The sequence below is a fragment of the Haliotis rufescens genome, unplaced genomic scaffold, assembly GCF_023055435.1.
Source record: "Haliotis rufescens isolate VD_foot unplaced genomic scaffold, xgHalRufe1.0.p SCAF_43, whole genome shotgun sequence".
Classification (NCBI taxonomy): Eukaryota; Metazoa; Mollusca; class Gastropoda; order Lepetellida; family Haliotidae; genus Haliotis; species Haliotis rufescens.
Window position 1 is genome coordinate 3045062 of NW_025964146.1, and position 16528 is coordinate 3061589.

General features: G+C 46.5%; 1 protein-coding gene across 5 annotated transcripts in view; it reads left to right on the forward strand.

Moving 5' to 3' along the window:
* LOC124151156 (telomerase reverse transcriptase-like) overlaps nucleotides 1–16528 on the forward strand; it is a 72972-nt gene extending 56444 nt beyond the window's left edge. For all 5 annotated transcript variants that reach the window (XM_048383009.1, XM_048383012.1, XM_048383010.1 and 2 more), the window contains 10 exons: nucleotides 468–678; nucleotides 1806–1907; nucleotides 3278–3355; nucleotides 4138–4207; nucleotides 5549–5591; nucleotides 10550–10676; nucleotides 11231–11286; nucleotides 12807–12862; nucleotides 14072–14177; nucleotides 16302–16528. In XM_048383009.1, coding sequence (XP_048238966.1) covers nucleotides 468–678; nucleotides 1806–1907; nucleotides 3278–3355; nucleotides 4138–4207; nucleotides 5549–5591; nucleotides 10550–10676; nucleotides 11231–11286; nucleotides 12807–12862; nucleotides 14072–14177; nucleotides 16302–16382 — 930 coding nt within the window. In that variant the 3' untranslated portion in view covers nucleotides 16383–16528. The remainder of the gene's footprint in view (nucleotides 1–467; nucleotides 679–1805; nucleotides 1908–3277; nucleotides 3356–4137; nucleotides 4208–5548; nucleotides 5592–10549; nucleotides 10677–11230; nucleotides 11287–12806; nucleotides 12863–14071; nucleotides 14178–16301) is intronic.

Consider the following 16528-nt stretch of genomic DNA (forward strand, 5'->3'; position numbering starts at 1 on the left):
AATGAAGACACACAACATACACGCGATCAAGGTAGGTTTCTTACACAATTTGGTTATGAGAGGTCTGATGCCAAGTGGTGTTTTAGTACCGTTTAGTTAGTTTGTTTGTTTGTTTGTTTGAATGGAGGTATAATACCCTGGATAATGGAGGATGTCTAAAAGCCACTTTTAAGTTAGGTCCCATACACGACGTACACTTGGTCAAGGTAGGTCTCGTACGATGTACAAGTTGTCAAGGTAGGTCTCGTACACTACGTACATGTTGTCAAGGTAGGTCTCGTACTCTACGCACATGTTGTCAAGGTAGGTCTCGTACATGCCGTTCATGTCAAGGTAGGTCTCCTACACGACTTACATGTAGACAAGATAGGTCTCATATACGATCTACAAGTTGTCAAGGAAGGTCTCGTACACCACATACATAATGCTGGATAATCATTGAAGTTTTAACTCCTATTTTGCTGCAGATTGGCCGGGGGTACTTTCAGCAGACGGTGGGGATCGGGCAGGGGTCTGTCCTGTCCACCATGTTGTGCAGCTTGTACACCGCACACCTGGAGCAGCTCACGCTTGGCGCCGCTCAGGAGGACGAGCTGCGGATGCGCCTCGTGGATGACAATCTCTACATCACCCCCCACAGGGACAAGGCTGTGCACTTCCTCAATATTGCTCTACAGGGTAAGAATACACCATGCTTCAGTACTGCTCTACAGGGTAAGAATACACCATGCTTCAATACTGCTCTACAGGGTGAGCATGCATCTCACCATGCTTCAGTACTGCTCTACAGGGTAAGCATACATCGCACCATGCTTCAGTACTGCGCTACAGGGTAAGCAGACATCGCACCATGCTTCAGTACTGCTCTACAGGGTAAGCATACATCGCACCATGCTTCAGTACTGCTCTACAGGGTAAGTAGACAATGCTTCAGTACTGCTCTACAGGGTAAGCATACATGCCACCATGCTTCAGTACTCCTCTACAGGGTAAGCATACATTGCACCATGCTTCAATACTGCTCTACAGGGTAAGCATACATCGCACCATGCTTCAATACTGCTCTACAGGGTAAGCATACATCACACCATGCTTCAATACTGCTCTACAGGGTAAGCATACATCACACCATGCTTCAATACTGCTCTACAGGGTAAGTAGACAATGCTTCAGTACTGCTCTACAGGGTAAGCAGACATCACACCATGCTTCAGTACTGCTCTACAGGGTGAGTAGACAATGCTTCAGTACTGCTCTACAGGGTAAGCAGACATCACATCATGCTTCAGTACTGCTCTACAGGGTAAGTAGACAATGCTTCAGTACTGCTCTACAGGGTAAGTAGACATCACACCATGCTTCAAAACTGCTCGACAGGGTAAGTAGACAATGCTTCAGTACTGCTCTACAGGGTAAGTAGACAATGCTTCACTACTGCTCGACAGGGTAAGTAGACAATGCTTCAGTACTGCTCTACAGGGTAAGTAGACAATGCTTCAATACTGCTCGACAGGGTAAGTAGACAATGCTTCAGTACTGCTCTACAGGGTAAGTAGACAATGCTTCAGTACTGCTCGACAGGGTAAGTAGACAATGCTTCAGTACTGCTCTACAGGGTGAGCAGACATCACACCATGCTTCAATACTGCTCTACAGGGTAAGTAGACAATGCTTCAGTACTGCTCTACAGGGTGAGCAGACATCACACCATGCTTCAGTACTGCTCTACAGGGTAAGCAGTCATCACACCAGGGACAAGACTGTCCAGCTTCTTGGATATTTAAGTTTGCTGCTTTTCCTTTCAGGCAACAAGGAGTACAACTTTACATCCAACATGGACAAGGTCCTTCTCAACTTTGAGGTGTTCCATCCTGAGCAAGGTCTAGTTCCTTCTGTAGACAGTGAGGGTAGGTGGCCTATTGAACATAGAGATGTTCCATCCTGAGCAAGGCCTAGTTTCTTCTGTAGACAGTGAGGGTAGATGGCCTATTGGACATTGAGATGCTCCATCCTGAGCGAGGTCTTGTTCCTTCTGTAGACAGTGAGGATAGATGGCCTATTGAACATAGAGGTGTTCCATCCTGAGCAAGGCCTAGTTCCTTCTGTAGACAGTGAGGGTAGGTGGCCTATTGAACATAGAGGTGTTCCATCCTGAGCAAGGCCTAGTTCCTTCTGTAGACAGTGAGGGTAGATGGCCTATTGAACATAGAGGTGTTCCATCCTGAGCAAGGTCTTGTTCCTTATGTAGACAGTGAGGGTAGGTGGCCTATTGAACATAGAGGTGTTCCATCCTGAGCAAGGTCTTGTTCCTTCTGTAGACAGTGAGGGTAGGTGGCCTATTGAACATAGAGGTGTTCCATCCTGAGCAAGGTCTAGTTCCTTCTGTAGACAGTGAGGGTAGGTGGCCTACTAAACATTGAGGTGTTCCATCCTGAGCAAGATCTTGTTCCTTCTGTAGACAGTGAGGGTAGGTGACCTATTGAACATTGAGATGCTCCATCCTGAGCAAGGCCTAGTTCCTTCTGTAGACAGTGAGGGTAGGTGGCCTATTGAACATAGAGACGCTCCATCCTGAGCAAGGTCTAGTTCCTTCTGTAGACAGTGAGGGTAGGTGGCCTATTGAACATATAGGTGTTCCATCCTGAGCAAGGTCTTGTTCCTTCTGTAGACAGTGAGGGTAGGTGGCCTATTGAACATAGAGACGCTCCATCCTGAGCAAGGTCTTGTTCCTTCTGTAGACAGTGAGGGTAGGTGGCCTATTGAACATAGAGACGCTCCATCCTGAGCAAGGCCTAGTTCCTTCTGTAGACAGTGAGGGTAGGTGGCCTATTGAACATAGAGACGCTCCATCCTGAGCAAGGTATAGTTCCTTCTGTAGACAGTGAGGGTAGGTGGTCTATTGAACATAGAGATGCTCCATCCTGAGCAAGGTCTAGTTCCTTCTGTAGACAGTGAGGGTAGGTGGTCTACTAAACATTGAGGTGTTCCATCCTGAGAGAATAAGGCCGCCCAAATATAGAATTGTTTTCCTATCTGTTTTTTACACTTTCATGCTAAAGATTGCTCCAGTTTACAACATTAGGAGTAAGTAATCACTTCTGAATGCTATGTACATGCTACACTTGTGTTTCTTACTTCAAATTATTTGCCCTTTGGTCATCGTTTTGAAATATTTGTTTTCTGAACCGCGTTAGTTGATTTTCATCCTATCTAAAGTATGTAGAAGAGGTGTATCACAAAGCAGACAACAATAACAGTTTGAGAGACTTGTCTGCAGAGTTCCCGTGGTGTGGGATGCTGTTCAACACGCACAGCCTGGAGGTGATGGTGGACTACGACAGATACGCTGGGCAAGGTGGGCGCTCACCAATACTCAGTCTCAAGCTGTTTATGTGAAGATTGTCTGATTTGTACTGTTGCTCCCCCGTGGGTATCCTGGCATGGAATGCTTCCGAAATAACTTATGCTTGTCTTAGGAGGCAACTAAGTGTGCCAGAACGTGTGAAGCCCTTTTCTGGTGTCCCCAGACAGACATTTGTAAAGAAATGTTAAACATAAAGCACTCACTCACTCACTCACTCAAACACTCACTCAAACACTCACTTAAACACTCACTCAAACACTGAATCAAACACTCACTCAAACACACACTCAAACACTCACTCAAACACTCACTCACTCACTCACTCAAACACTCACTCAAACACTCACTCACTCACTCACTCAAACACTCACTCACTCACTCACTCAAACACTCACTCAAACACTCACTCACTCACTCACTCACTCACTCACCCACCCACTTACCCACCCACTTACTCACTCATTCATCCAATCAACCAACCACCCATGGTGGCCTAGTTGTCTAGGGTGCCACAATTCAATGTACAGAGTTGCATCCCTTAGGGCTGCCAGTAACCTAAGATCATGAGTTCCAATCCCAGATTCGTCTTGGATGTTTTCTGGTCTGTCTGCACCACACCCATGATTGTGGGTTTCACCAAAGTGGTGGACGTCTTAGACCTGCCTCACTTCAGGCTTCTATCTCCCACATTAAGCTGACCAAGCTGTGAAGGAACTGGAATACCATTCAAAGCAGATTCGAATCCAACTCACTCACTCAATTATATTTTCCAGCCATCCGAGACACAATCACGATAGAATTCTCTACTCAACCCGGTGTCTCCATGAAGAACAAGCTGCTTATGTGAGGACGTCAGCAAACAGTAACATTGAATAAAATAAATGAAAAGCTGGAAAATAAATAATAATAATAATAATAATAGGCCATATATGTTCATATTTCCACACAAGGGCATGCTCTAAGTGCTACTATTACCCATCACTGGATCAGTGTGCACTCAACAGTAAATTCTGACCACTAAAGGGGCGTCGGGTAGCCTAGTGGTTAAAGCGTTCACTCATCACGCCCAAGACCCGGGTTCGATTCCCAACATGGGTACAATGTGTGTAGCCAATTTCTGGTGTCCCCCACTGTGATATTGCTGGAATATTGCTTAAATGGGCGTAAAACCATACTCACTCTCTCACTCAGACCACTGATATTCTTGGGGAGCAAGGATATATGTTTGGGTGTTTGTCTGAATGCCCCTAGCAGGCAAATTGGGGAAAATTTGTTCAAAATCTTGGATTCTAAATTGAGAGGTAGATAAACATTGAATTTAATGCTATAATGTTGATCTAAACATTGAAGCCACTTATTCTATAGACCTGTGAAGATCCAGGTGAAGAAATAATCTTCAGCAACACATGCTAGCCGTAAGTTTGTTTGTTGTTGTTGTTTAATGCCGCACTCATCAATATTCCAGTTATATGACGGCGGTCTGTAAATAATTGAGTCTTGATCAGACAACCCAGTGACAGATATCATGAGCACCGATCCACGCAAGTGGGATACAAAGACATGCATCAACTAAGTCAGCGAGCCTGACCAACTCATCCTGTTAGTCGCCTCTTACGACAAGCATAGTCGCCTTTTACAGCAAGCAGGGGTTGCTGAAGACCTATTCTACCCTGGCTCTTCACGGGTCTAATTCCAGCTATATGACGACAGTCTGTAAATAATCATTTGTGAACCATACAATCCAGTAATTGGTTGCTGAAGACCTCTACCCTGGGTCTTCAAGGGGTCTGCTTGCAGTAAGAGGCAATTATGCTTGTCGAAAGGGAGGTCTAACGGGATAAGGTGGTCTTAGTTGACTAAGTTGATGTATGTCATCATATCCCAATTGTGTAGATAAAAACTCATTATGTCATGCTGCTGGAATATTGTGCAGCGTTAAACAACAAACAAACAAACACTTCTTCTATAGTGGTCCTGTTATCAGTGAAATGCAAGTCACCTCTACACAGCCTAACATTATGTAATTGGTTCAGCTGTGAGGAGGCCGAGATCTGATAAATACTGGAAATATTATCCAGGTGTTTACCTTGACTGTAATATAGCTGGAATACCACAACAGCAAGTACACAAAGCGTATTACATCAGAACATGAGAAGCACTGACCATGGGTCTGTTTGTTGTCAGGTTCTTGAGGTACAAATGTCACGGGATGTACATGGACCCACAGGTGAGTGTCTGCGTGCTCTGTGTCTGTGTCTGCATGCTCTGTGTCTGTGTCTGTGTCTGCATGCTCTGTGTCTGTGTCTGTGTCTGTGTCTGCATGCTCTGTGTCTGTGTCTGTGTCTGCATGCTCTGTGTCTGTGTCTGTGTCTGCATGCTCTGTGTCTGTGTCTGTGTCTGTGTCTGCATGCTCTGTGTCTGTGTCTGTGTCTGCATGCTCTGTGTCTGTGTCTGTGTCTGCACGCTCTGTGTCTGTGTCTGTGTCTGCATGCTCTGTGTCTGTGTCTGTGTCTGCACGCTCTGTGTCTGCACGCTCTGTGTCTGTGTCTGTGTCTGCACGCTCTGTGTCTGCATGCTCTGTGTCTGTGTCTGCATGCTCTGTGTCTGTGTCTGTGTCTGTGTCTGCATGCTCTGTGTCTGTGTCTGTGTCTGTGTCTGCATGCTCTGTGTCTGTGTCTGTGTCTGCATGCTCTGTGTCTGTGTCTGTGTCTGCATGCTCTGTGTCTGTGTCTGTGTCTGCATGCTCTGTGTCTGTGTCTGTGTCTGCACGCTCTGTGTCTGCACGCTCTGTGTCTGTGTGCTCTGTGTCTGTGTGCTCTGTGTCTGTGTCTGCATGCTCTGTGTCTGTGTCTGTGTCTGCACGCTCTGTGTCTGCGTGCTGTGTCTGCATGCTCTGTGTCTGTGTCTGTGTCTGCATGCTCTGTGTCTGTGTCTGTGTCTGCATGCTCTGTGTCTGTGTCTGTGTCTGTGTCTGCATGCTCTGTGTCTGTGTCTGTGTCTGCATGCTCTGTGTCTGTGTCTGTGTCTGCACGCTCTGTGTCTGCATGCTCTGTGTCTGTGTCTGTGTCTGCATGCTCTGTGTCTGTGTCTGTGTCTGCACGCTCTGTGTCTGCATGCTCTGTGTCTGTGTCTGTGTCTGCACGCTCTGTGTCTGCACGCTCTGTGTCTGTGTCTGTGTCTGCACGCTCTGTGTCTGCATGCTCTGTGTCTGTGTCTGTGTCTGCACGCTCTGTGTCTGCATGCTCTGTGTCTGTGTCTGTGTCTGCACGCTCTGTGTCTGCATGCTCTGTGTCTGTGTCTGTGTCTGCATGCTCTGTGTCTGCACGCTCTGTGTCTGCATGCTCTGTGTCTGTGTCTGTGTCTGCATGCTCTGTGTCTGTGTCTGTGTCTGCACGCTCTGTGTCTGCATGCTCTGTGTCTGTGTCTGTGTCTGCACGCTCTGTGTCTGTGTCTGTGTCTGCACGCTCTGTGTCTGTGTCTGTGTCTGTGTCTGCACGCTCTGTGTCTGCATGCTCTGTGTCTGTGTCTGTGTCTGTGTCTGCATGCTCTGTGTCTGCACGCTCTGTGTCTGCGTGCTATGTGTCTGTGTGCTCTGTGTCTGTGTGCTCTGTGTCTGTGTGTCTGCGTGCTCTGTGTCTGTGTGCTCTGTGTCTGTGTGTCTGCGTGCTCTGTGTCTGTGTGCTCTGTGTCTGTGTGTCTGCGTGCTCTGTGTCTGTGTCTGTGTCTGCACGCTCTGTGTCTGTGTGTCTGCGTGCTCTGTGTCTGTGTCTGTGTCTGCATGCTCTGTGTCTGTGTGCTCTGTGTCTGTGTGTCTGCATGCTCTGTGTCTGTGTCTGTGTCTGCACGCTCTGTGTCTGCATGCTCTGTGTCTGCGTGCTCTGTCTGTGTGCTATGTGTCTGTGTGCTCTGTGTCTGCGTGCTCTGTCTGTGTGCTATGTGTCTGCGTGCTCTGTGTCTTCATGCTGTGTCTGCGTGCTTTGTGTTTGCATGCTCTGTGTCTGTGTCTGCGTGCTCTGTGTCTGCGTGCTCTGTGTGTGCGTGCTCTGTGTCTGCGTGCTCTGTGTCTGCGTGCTCTGTGTCTGTGTGCTATGTGTCTGCGTGCTCTGTCTGTGTGCTAGGTGTCTGTGTGCTATGTGTCTGCGTGCTCTGTCTGTGTGCTCTGTGTCTGCGTGCTCTGTCTGCGTGCTTTGTGTTTGCATGCTCTGTGTCTGCGTGCTATGTGTCTGCGTGCTCTTTGTCTGTGTGCTCTGTGTCTGCATGCTCTGTGTCTGCGTGCTCTGTGTCTGTGTCCTATGTGTCTGCGTGCTCTGTCTGTGTGCTATGTGTCTGTGTGCTATGTGTCTATGTGCTCTGTCTGTGTGCTCTGTGTCTGCGTGCTCTGTGTCTTCATGCTCTGTGTCTGTGTGCTATGTGTCTATGTGCTCTGTCTGCGTGCTTTGTGTTTGCATGCTCTGTGTCTGCGTGCTCTGTGTCTGTGTGCTCTGTGTCTGCATGCTCTGTGTGCTCTGTGTCTGCATGCTCTGTGTCTGCATGCTCTGTGTCTGCATGCTCTGTCTGCGTGCTCTGTGTCTGTGTGCTCTGTGTCTGCATGCTCTGTGTCTGCATGCTGTGTCTGCGTGCTTTGTGTTTGCATGCTCTGTGTCTGTGTCTGCGTGCTCTGTGTCTGCGTGCTCTATGTGTGCGTGCTCTGTGTCTGCTAGCTCTGTGTCTGCGTGCTCTGTGTCTGTGTGCTATGTGTCTGCGTGCTCTGTCTGTGTGCTAGGTGTCTGTGTGCTATGTGTCTGCGTGCTCTGTCTGTGTGCTCTGTGTCTGCGTGCTCTGTCTGCGTGCTTTGTGTTTGCATGCTCTGTGTCTGCGTGCTATGTGTCTGCGTGCTCTTTGTCTGCGTGCTCTGTGTCTGTGTCCTATGTGTCTGCGTGCTCTGTCTGTGTGCTATGTGTCTGTGTGCTATGTGTCTATGTGCTCTGTCTGTGTGCTCTGTGTCTGCGTGCTCTGTGTCTTCATGCTCTGTGTCTGCGTGCTTTGTGTTTGCATGCTCTGTGTCTGCGTGCTCTGTGTCTGTGTGCTCTGTGTCTGCATGCTCTGTGTGCTCTGTGTCTGCATGCTCTGTGTCTCCATGCTCTGTGTCTGCATGCTCTGTGTCTGCGTGCTCTGTGTCTGTGTGCTGTGTCTGCATGCTCTGTGTCTGCATGCTCTGTGTCTGCATGCTCTGTGCCTGCGTGCTCTGTGTCTGTGTGCTCTGTGTTTGCATGCTCTGTGTCTGCGTCCTCTGTCTGCGTGCTCTGTGTCTGCATGCTGTGTGTCTGCGTGCTCTGTGTCTGCGTGCTCTGTGTTTGCATGCTCTGTGTTTGCATGCTCTGTGTCTGCGTCCTCTGTCTGCATGCTCTGTGTCTGCATGCTCTGTGTCTGCATGCTCTGTGTCTGCATGCTCTGTGCCTGCGTGCTCTGTGTCTGCGTGCTCTGTGTCTGCATGCTCTGTGTCTGCATGCTCTGTGTCTGCGTGCTCTGTGTCTGCATGCTCTGTGCCTGCGTGCTCTGTGTCTGTGTGCTCTGTGTTTGCATGCTCTGTGTCTGCGTCCTCTGTCTGCGTGCTCTGTGTCTGCATGCTCTGTGTCTGCGTGCTCTGTGTCTGCGTGCTCTGTGTTTGCATGCTCTGTGTTTGCATGCTCTGTGTCTGCGTCCTCTGTCTGCATGCTCTGTGTCTGCATGCTCTGTGTCTGCATGCTCTGTGTCTGCATGCTCTGTGCCTGCGTGCTCTGTGTCTGTGTGCTCTGTGTTTGCATGCTCTGTGTCTGCGTCCTCTGTCTGCGTGCTCTGTGTCTGCATGCTATGTGTCTGCATGCTCTGTGTCTGCGTGCTCTGTGTCTGCGTGCTCTGTGTTTGCATGCTCTGTGTTTGCATGCTCTTTGTCTGCGTCCTCTGTCTGCATGCTCTGTGTTTGCATGCTCTGTGTCTGCGTGCTCTGTGTTTGCATGCTCTGTGTCTGCGTCCTCTGTCTGCGTGCTCTGTGTCTGCATGCTCTGTGTCTGCATGCTCTGTGTCTGCGTGCTGTGTCTGCGTGCTCTGTGTTTGCGTGCTCTGTGTTTGCGTGCTTTGTGTCTGCGTGCTTTGTGTTTGCGTGCTTTGTGTCTGCGTGCTTTGTGTGCGTGCTGTGTGTGTGTGCTATGTGTCTGCGTGCTCTGTGTCTGCATGCTCTGTGTTTGCGTGCGTTGTGTCTGCGGCTTTGTGTGCGTGCTGTGTCTGCATGCTCTGTGTCTGCGTGCTCTGTGTTTGCATGCTATGTGTCTGCGTGCTCTGTGTTTGCGTGCTCTGTGTTTGCGTGCTTTGTGTCTGCGTGCTTTGTGTGCGTGCTGTGTCTGTGTGCTATGTGTCTGCGTGCTCTGTGTCTGCGTCCTCTGTCTGCGTGCTCTGTGTTTGCATGCTATGTGTCTGCATGCTATATGTCTGCATGCTGTGTCTGCATGCTATGTGTCTGCATGCTATGTGTCTGCGTGCTATGTCTGCATGTGATGTGTCTGCGTGCTCTGTGTTCACCAGTGTCGTAGTTGGTGTTCAGTGTCGCAGTAGGTGTTCACTAGTGTTGTAGGTGTTCACCAATGTCGTAGTAGATGTTCACCAGTGTCGTAGTAGGTGTTCACCAGTGTCATAGGTGTTCACCAATGTCATAGTAGGTGTTCACCAGTGTCGTAGTAGGCGTTCACCAGTGTCGTAGTAGGTGTTCACCAGTGTCAAAGTAGGTGTTCACTAGACTCACAGTCGGTGTTCACTAGTGTCACAGTCGGTGTTCAGTGTCATAGTAGGTGTTCACTAGTGTCGGTGTTCAGTGTCATAGTAGGTGTTCACTAGTGTCGGTGTTCAGTGTCATAGTAGGTGTTCACTAGTGTCGGTGTTCAGTGTCATAGTAGGTGTTCACTAGTGTAGGTGTTCAGTGTCATAGTAGGTGTTCACTAGTGTCGGTGTTCAGTGTCATAGTAGGTGTTCACTAGTGTCGGTGTTCAGTGTCATAGTAGGTGTTCACTAGTGTCACAGTCGGTGTTCAGTGTCATAGTAGGTGTTCACTAGTGTCACAGTCGGTGTTCAGTGTCATAGTGGGTGTTCACCAGTGTCGTAGTCTGTGTTAACCAGTGGGTGTTCACTCAAGTATTCCAAGCCTGCTCCTGTTGCTGACCCCTGTCTCTGTGGCAGATCAACAGCGTGGCCAGGAGGATCGTCAGCACGTACCGAGTGTTCCTGCTGGCGGCCTACAAGCTCCACTGCTTCGTCCTCAACTCCTGGCCGGCCTCACGCAGGAACAACCATCGCTTCCTGATAGGTGAGTCCTGCTGGACATGAGAGGAATGTATTGGACAGACCCTGACTTGGTTGACAGCGTGTCATCACACCCTAATGATGTGGACTGCTGCTCATGATATCAATAGCTTGTCGTAAGAGGCGACTATGCTTGTCGTAAGAGGTGACTATGCTTGTCGTAAGAGGCGACTATGTTTGTCGTAAGAAAGGGACTATGCTTGTCGTAAGGGGTGACTATGCTTGTCGTAACGGGCGACTAACGGGATAAGGTGGTCTTAGTTGATGCGTGTCATCGTATACCAATTGTGTAATTAAATGCTCATTATGTCATACAGCTGGAATATTCTGCATATTTGTAGATGCAACAATCATATTAAAAATGGGCTGCTTTGAGCAATAGATAGCACTTAGACATGCATTTATTACTAAGTGATCTGTACCTTACGCAAACAATCCGAAAATGGTACTCATCTCCAATATACTCTGTTGCAATACTAACTGATGAATAGAAAATAATTCTCCACATCAAACACAGCTACTCCGCCTGAATCGGATAATGCCATGTTCATATTTCAGAGGTCATCCTCAACCTTGCCAGCTACCTTCACTTCAAGGTCAAGGCCAATGTGAAGGTTTGTTTCACAATATGTAATCTTGATAGGATGTTTTTTCCCATTATATCTAGGTTTCCTGATTTGCCCAGCCCTAAGTTTACAAATAGAAAGTAATTCTATCAACCCCAAGTGGCTAATGTGTCATGTCTCTAGTCTTTTATGAATGAGATTGTATTATACTACCCACAAGAAGTGATATGAAAGAATTTATTTCTTTTCAGTAGTATATATTATGTTTTATATCTTGGAACCATTTGCCACTGTTTGTTTCGAAAAGTGAAGTCATCAGATTCATCTCTCTTATCAATAACTTCCATCGCTCAACAAAATGCAAGTTAGTGTACATCACCATATATTTTATCGAATCAGCAGGCTGTTACGAATAAACCTTCATCATCCAAAACTGGCTTGCGTGAGATCAAGGGATACTGGGGTATCTACATTGTAGATATCGCTGCAATGAAATTGCAATACAATGCTTTGCAGACCATTTTGACATCATTGGTTACCATGACGTCACAATCAAATGACGTCACTAATGGCTCTGCTACTGAAGCTGTTAGCAGTACTTTTTACACTTAGGACACTGAGATTCTCTATTTAGCTGGAAAAGATGTTGTCCCAAGTCCTGAAGCTACTGAACAGTCCAGTTGTATTTGAGACAGGTTTGGTCGAGTACTGTTGATATAACCTCTTGTTTCACTCATGAAAGGTCTTTGTCATTTGATTGGACTTTTATTTATCATGTCACTCAAACCAGACTTAAACCCGCGAAGATCTGGCGTAGAATAGGTCTTCAGCAACCCATGCTTGCCGTAAAAGGCGACTATGCTTGTCGTAAGAGGTGACTAACGGGATCAGGTGGTCAGGCTAGCTGACTTGGTTGATGCATGTCATTGACCCCAATTGCGTGGATCAATGCTCATGATGTCAATCACTGGATTGTCTGGTCCAGACTCAATTATTTACAGACGGCCTTCAAATATATGGAATATTGCTGAGTGCGGCGTTGAACAACAAACAAACAACCAACCAAACCAGACTTAAAACATGGTGTCTCATGGTTCCAGGGTATCTATCTTAATAGAATGGAGATTTGATACACTGGATTAACGAAGATGCTTTTAAATGTCCCCTCCTGACTTAATTCAGTCATGGGGGGCACAGGTGGCCCAGTCGTCTAAGGCGCCGCGATACGCTGTGCAGAGTTGCGTCCCTTGGGCACGCCAGAAACCTATGATTGTGGGTTCGAATCCCGGTTCGCCCCGATTATGTTTCTAGGTTTGTCAGCACCATACCCGTGCTCGTGGGTTTCACAGAAGTGGTAAACGTCTGAGACCTGCATCACTTCGGGCTTTCCTCCCACATTAAGCTGACACGCCGCGATATAACTGGAATACTGTTAAAAGCAGTGTTAAACCCAACTCACTCACTCATTAATTCAGTCATGGAAAAAGCTTGAAAGTATAACTGCTATGAGAGGTAAGTGATGTTCTCCAACAGGACATTTCATCCTGAACCTGATGTGTGTGTTCCAGCAAGCCGTTGATGAGGATGGAGGCTCGTCTCTGTTGCCGTTACCTCTTGTCAAATGGTAAGGAAACCTGGTCATTAGAATCATAGATAAACGTATTGAAAAAACAACGAGTTGTGCTGCAACCTGAGTGGTTGAAATGTTTGGATAGTTGAAATTTGATGTTTATCCCTCATGAAGATTCTGGTTTAGATTAGGTCCCCAGCAGACTTTGCTTGTCATCAGAGACGGAAAAAGTGATGTCGTGATCAGACTCAGTGACTTGGTTGATTGTCTCATCACACCCTGACGGTGTGGGGAGTTTGCTCATGATATCAACCACTGGTTTTCCAGGTCTTGATTATATACAGGCTGCCTCTATTGTATAGAGGATAGATTGTCTGCCCAGACAGCGGAAGTCTTGCGTCTGATCCCCGGACATGTTTTATAACAAAAGACGTTTAAAGATGCTTGTTGTTACCTGTCTCGACTAAAACTAAGGAGAGGTCAGTATACTGTGTCCTTGTATATATATATATGTATATACATACTGCTGAGTGCCACAGTAAACAAACAAGATCTAGAACAGGTCCCGTCCATATACGTCCCGACTATGTGGATTAGATGGTCAGTCTTGGTGAATTGGTTGATTGTATGTCATCAAACCCCAGCAGCATGGACATTGCTCATTATATCAATCACTAGTCCAGACTCACTTATTTACAGACCGTTGTGTTTTTGCTTGAATATTTCTTAATGTGGCAATTATTAACAAAAAACTGCCAGTCCCCCATCCGGAGTAGAACAGGTCTTCAGCAACCCATTCTTTCCGTAAAAGGCGGGATCGGGTGGTCAGGCTTGGTGACTTGATTGACGCATGTCATCGTATCCCTTTTGAGTAGATTGATGCTCATGATGTCAGTCACTGGATTGTCTGGTCAAGAATCGATTATTTTCATACTGCCATCATTTAGCTGGAATATTACTGAGTGTGGCGTTAAACAACAAACAAACAAACACTCACTCAGACTCATTTACTTTGAGGACATAGGATGTGGCTGGAATATTGTCGAGTGTGGCGTTAAACAACAAACAAACAAACACTCACTCAGACTCATTTACTTTGAGGACATAGGATGTGGCTGGAATATTGTCGAGTGTGGCGTTAAACAACAAACAAACAAACAAACACTCAGACTCTTTTATTTGGAGGACATAGGATGCGTCTGGAATATTGTGGAGTGTGGCGTGAAACAAGAAACCAACTGATACCTGTCTGTTCCTTGGCAGGCTGTGTGTGCAGGCCCACCTGGTGAAACTCCAGCAGCACCACTCCATGTACAGTCCGCTGCTGTCTGCACTCAAGGCCTACAGGAAGGGCTTCTGGAGGAGGATGGTAGTGTATTACTTCAGTCAGGGCAGACACCAGCTCTCTGAGTGTTCCCCTATTACATGCCCTATTCACTGTAATATGCGCCCCTGAAACCTAACAAAGGTGACCTAACAAACTATAGAGTGAAATTTGTTTGAGCAATCAAGCTTTTGTGAACTTAGTTCAAAAGTCAATGAACTAAAATTTGTTCCATATACAGTAATTTACAGTTATAAGGAACTCAAAGGAACCAGTCATTTTAGATCTTTATAATTGTAGTTTGTTATTAGCTTTTCAACTGTCAGACATCTTGGATCAAGTCATGTGACTCTTCAGCTGGAGACGTCAATGTCTGAATCTTTCCGCTTGCGAGGTGTGTCTGACAATGTATTTATATGAATACAGAATTTCCTCACTTTGGTCATGGCATGTTAGACAGAATGTACCCACTCCAAGGGTTAGAGCCTAATCACTGTATTACTATTGTTAATTGAGGACTATAAGGTGAGGACAGGGTGTCAGTACTTAATCCAGTTGATGTCTTGCCTCTAATTCTTATTGGTCGCTTTGAACAACTGCTCATAGCTGTTGATGTTTTGATAGGCTGTTTGTTGACATCAGTTTAATGTGATATACAGTAATGTCTGGGACCAAACAAACATTTTGTTATATCTGCTTGTTCATTATAAGTATGTTCGTCACTAATGTAGTTTACTGTGGTTACAAGGCAATTGTATTCCCTTCTGCACTGCGACACACTGAAACATGGGGACTGTCGTGCAAAGTTTCAGTCTGTGTACACTTATAAAGATCACTTACAGATTGGTCAAGAAGTAGGTCAGAGGGACGCTTATTACCGGAGGGTACTTAATACAGCGAATATAATAATAATAATAATCATCATCATCATCATCATCATCATAATGATAATAATAACAACAATATTTGATTTGCCCAAAAGGGTATTTGTTATACATTTGCCACTATTTCACTGGTACCCGGTTAACATGGGTGGTACTGTTCCAAGTGAATTTACCCACATTGACAAATGAGCAGAGAAACAAATTACTGTTTCAGAGTAATGTCCTTTGAACATGTATATCCTCTGATATCCTCTGTTGTCCTCTGATATCCTCTGTTATCCTCTGTTATCGTCTTTTATCCTCTGTTGTCCTCTGGTGTCCTGTTATCCACTTTTATCCTCTGTTATCCTCTGGTGTCCTCTGTTATCCTCTGGTGTCCTCTGATATCCTCTGTTATCCCCTGTTATCCTCTGGTGTCCTCTGTATCCTCTTTTATCCTCCGTTATCCTCTTTTATCCTCCGTTATCCTCTGGTGTCCTCTGTTATCCTATTTTATCCTCTGTTATCCTCTGGTGTCCTCTGTTATCCTCTGGTGTCCTCTTTTATCCTCCGATATCCTCTGGTGTCCTCTGTTATCCTCTTTTATCCTCTTTTATCCTCTGGTGTCCTCTGTTATCCTGTTATCCTCTGGTGTCCTCTGTAATCCTGTTATCCTCTGGTGTCCTCTGTAATCCTGTTATCCTCTTGTGTCCTCTGTAATCCTGTTATCCTCTTGTGTCCTCTGTTATCCTCTGGTGTCCTCTGTTATCCTCTGGTGTCCTCTGTAATCCTGTTATCCTCTGGTGTCCTCTGTTATCCTCTGGTGTCCTCTGTTATCCTGTTATCCCCTGTTATCCTCTTTTATCCCCTGTTATCCTCTTTTATCCTCTGTTATCCTCTGGTGTCCTCTGTTATCCTCTGTTTCCAGCAGAATTGCTGGTTTTTCATTCTTCACTGAGTCTAAAACTGGGCAAAACAGTAGGTAAGACTGGTGACTTGGTTCGTTGCCTGCCATCATGATCTGATGGAGGTCCTGCTGCTCTTCTTGGCCATTAGTTGCTGGGCCCAGACTTGACTCGGGTTATTTAAAGGCCCCCATGATGTAGCTGGAATATAGCTGACTGTTTGCTTCCTGACATGCTGTAGTGTAACTGGTGTTATACACCTGCCTCTCACACTCACTCACTCACTACCTCACTCTCACTACCTCACTAACTCCATGTACACCATTTAGTGATTGTACAAATTTGTCCTGTCAGTACCCTGTCTGTCATTTGGTTGGATGAAACCATCTGTCCACTTCCAGATTCCCCAGCACAGGTGTGAGGTGGAGTTCCTCAAGAAGAATCGCATCCCTGTACAGTTCCAGCAGATCCTGGAGAGGTGATGGGCCTCGTCGTGTCTGTAGACACTGGAGAGTTGATCAGCCAATTCATGTCTGTAGATACTGGATTCATGTCACCCATTTCATGCCATTTCACCTGTTGCTCGCTTTGTTATCCTCATGTAGAGGAATAAATCTGTTTACATCGA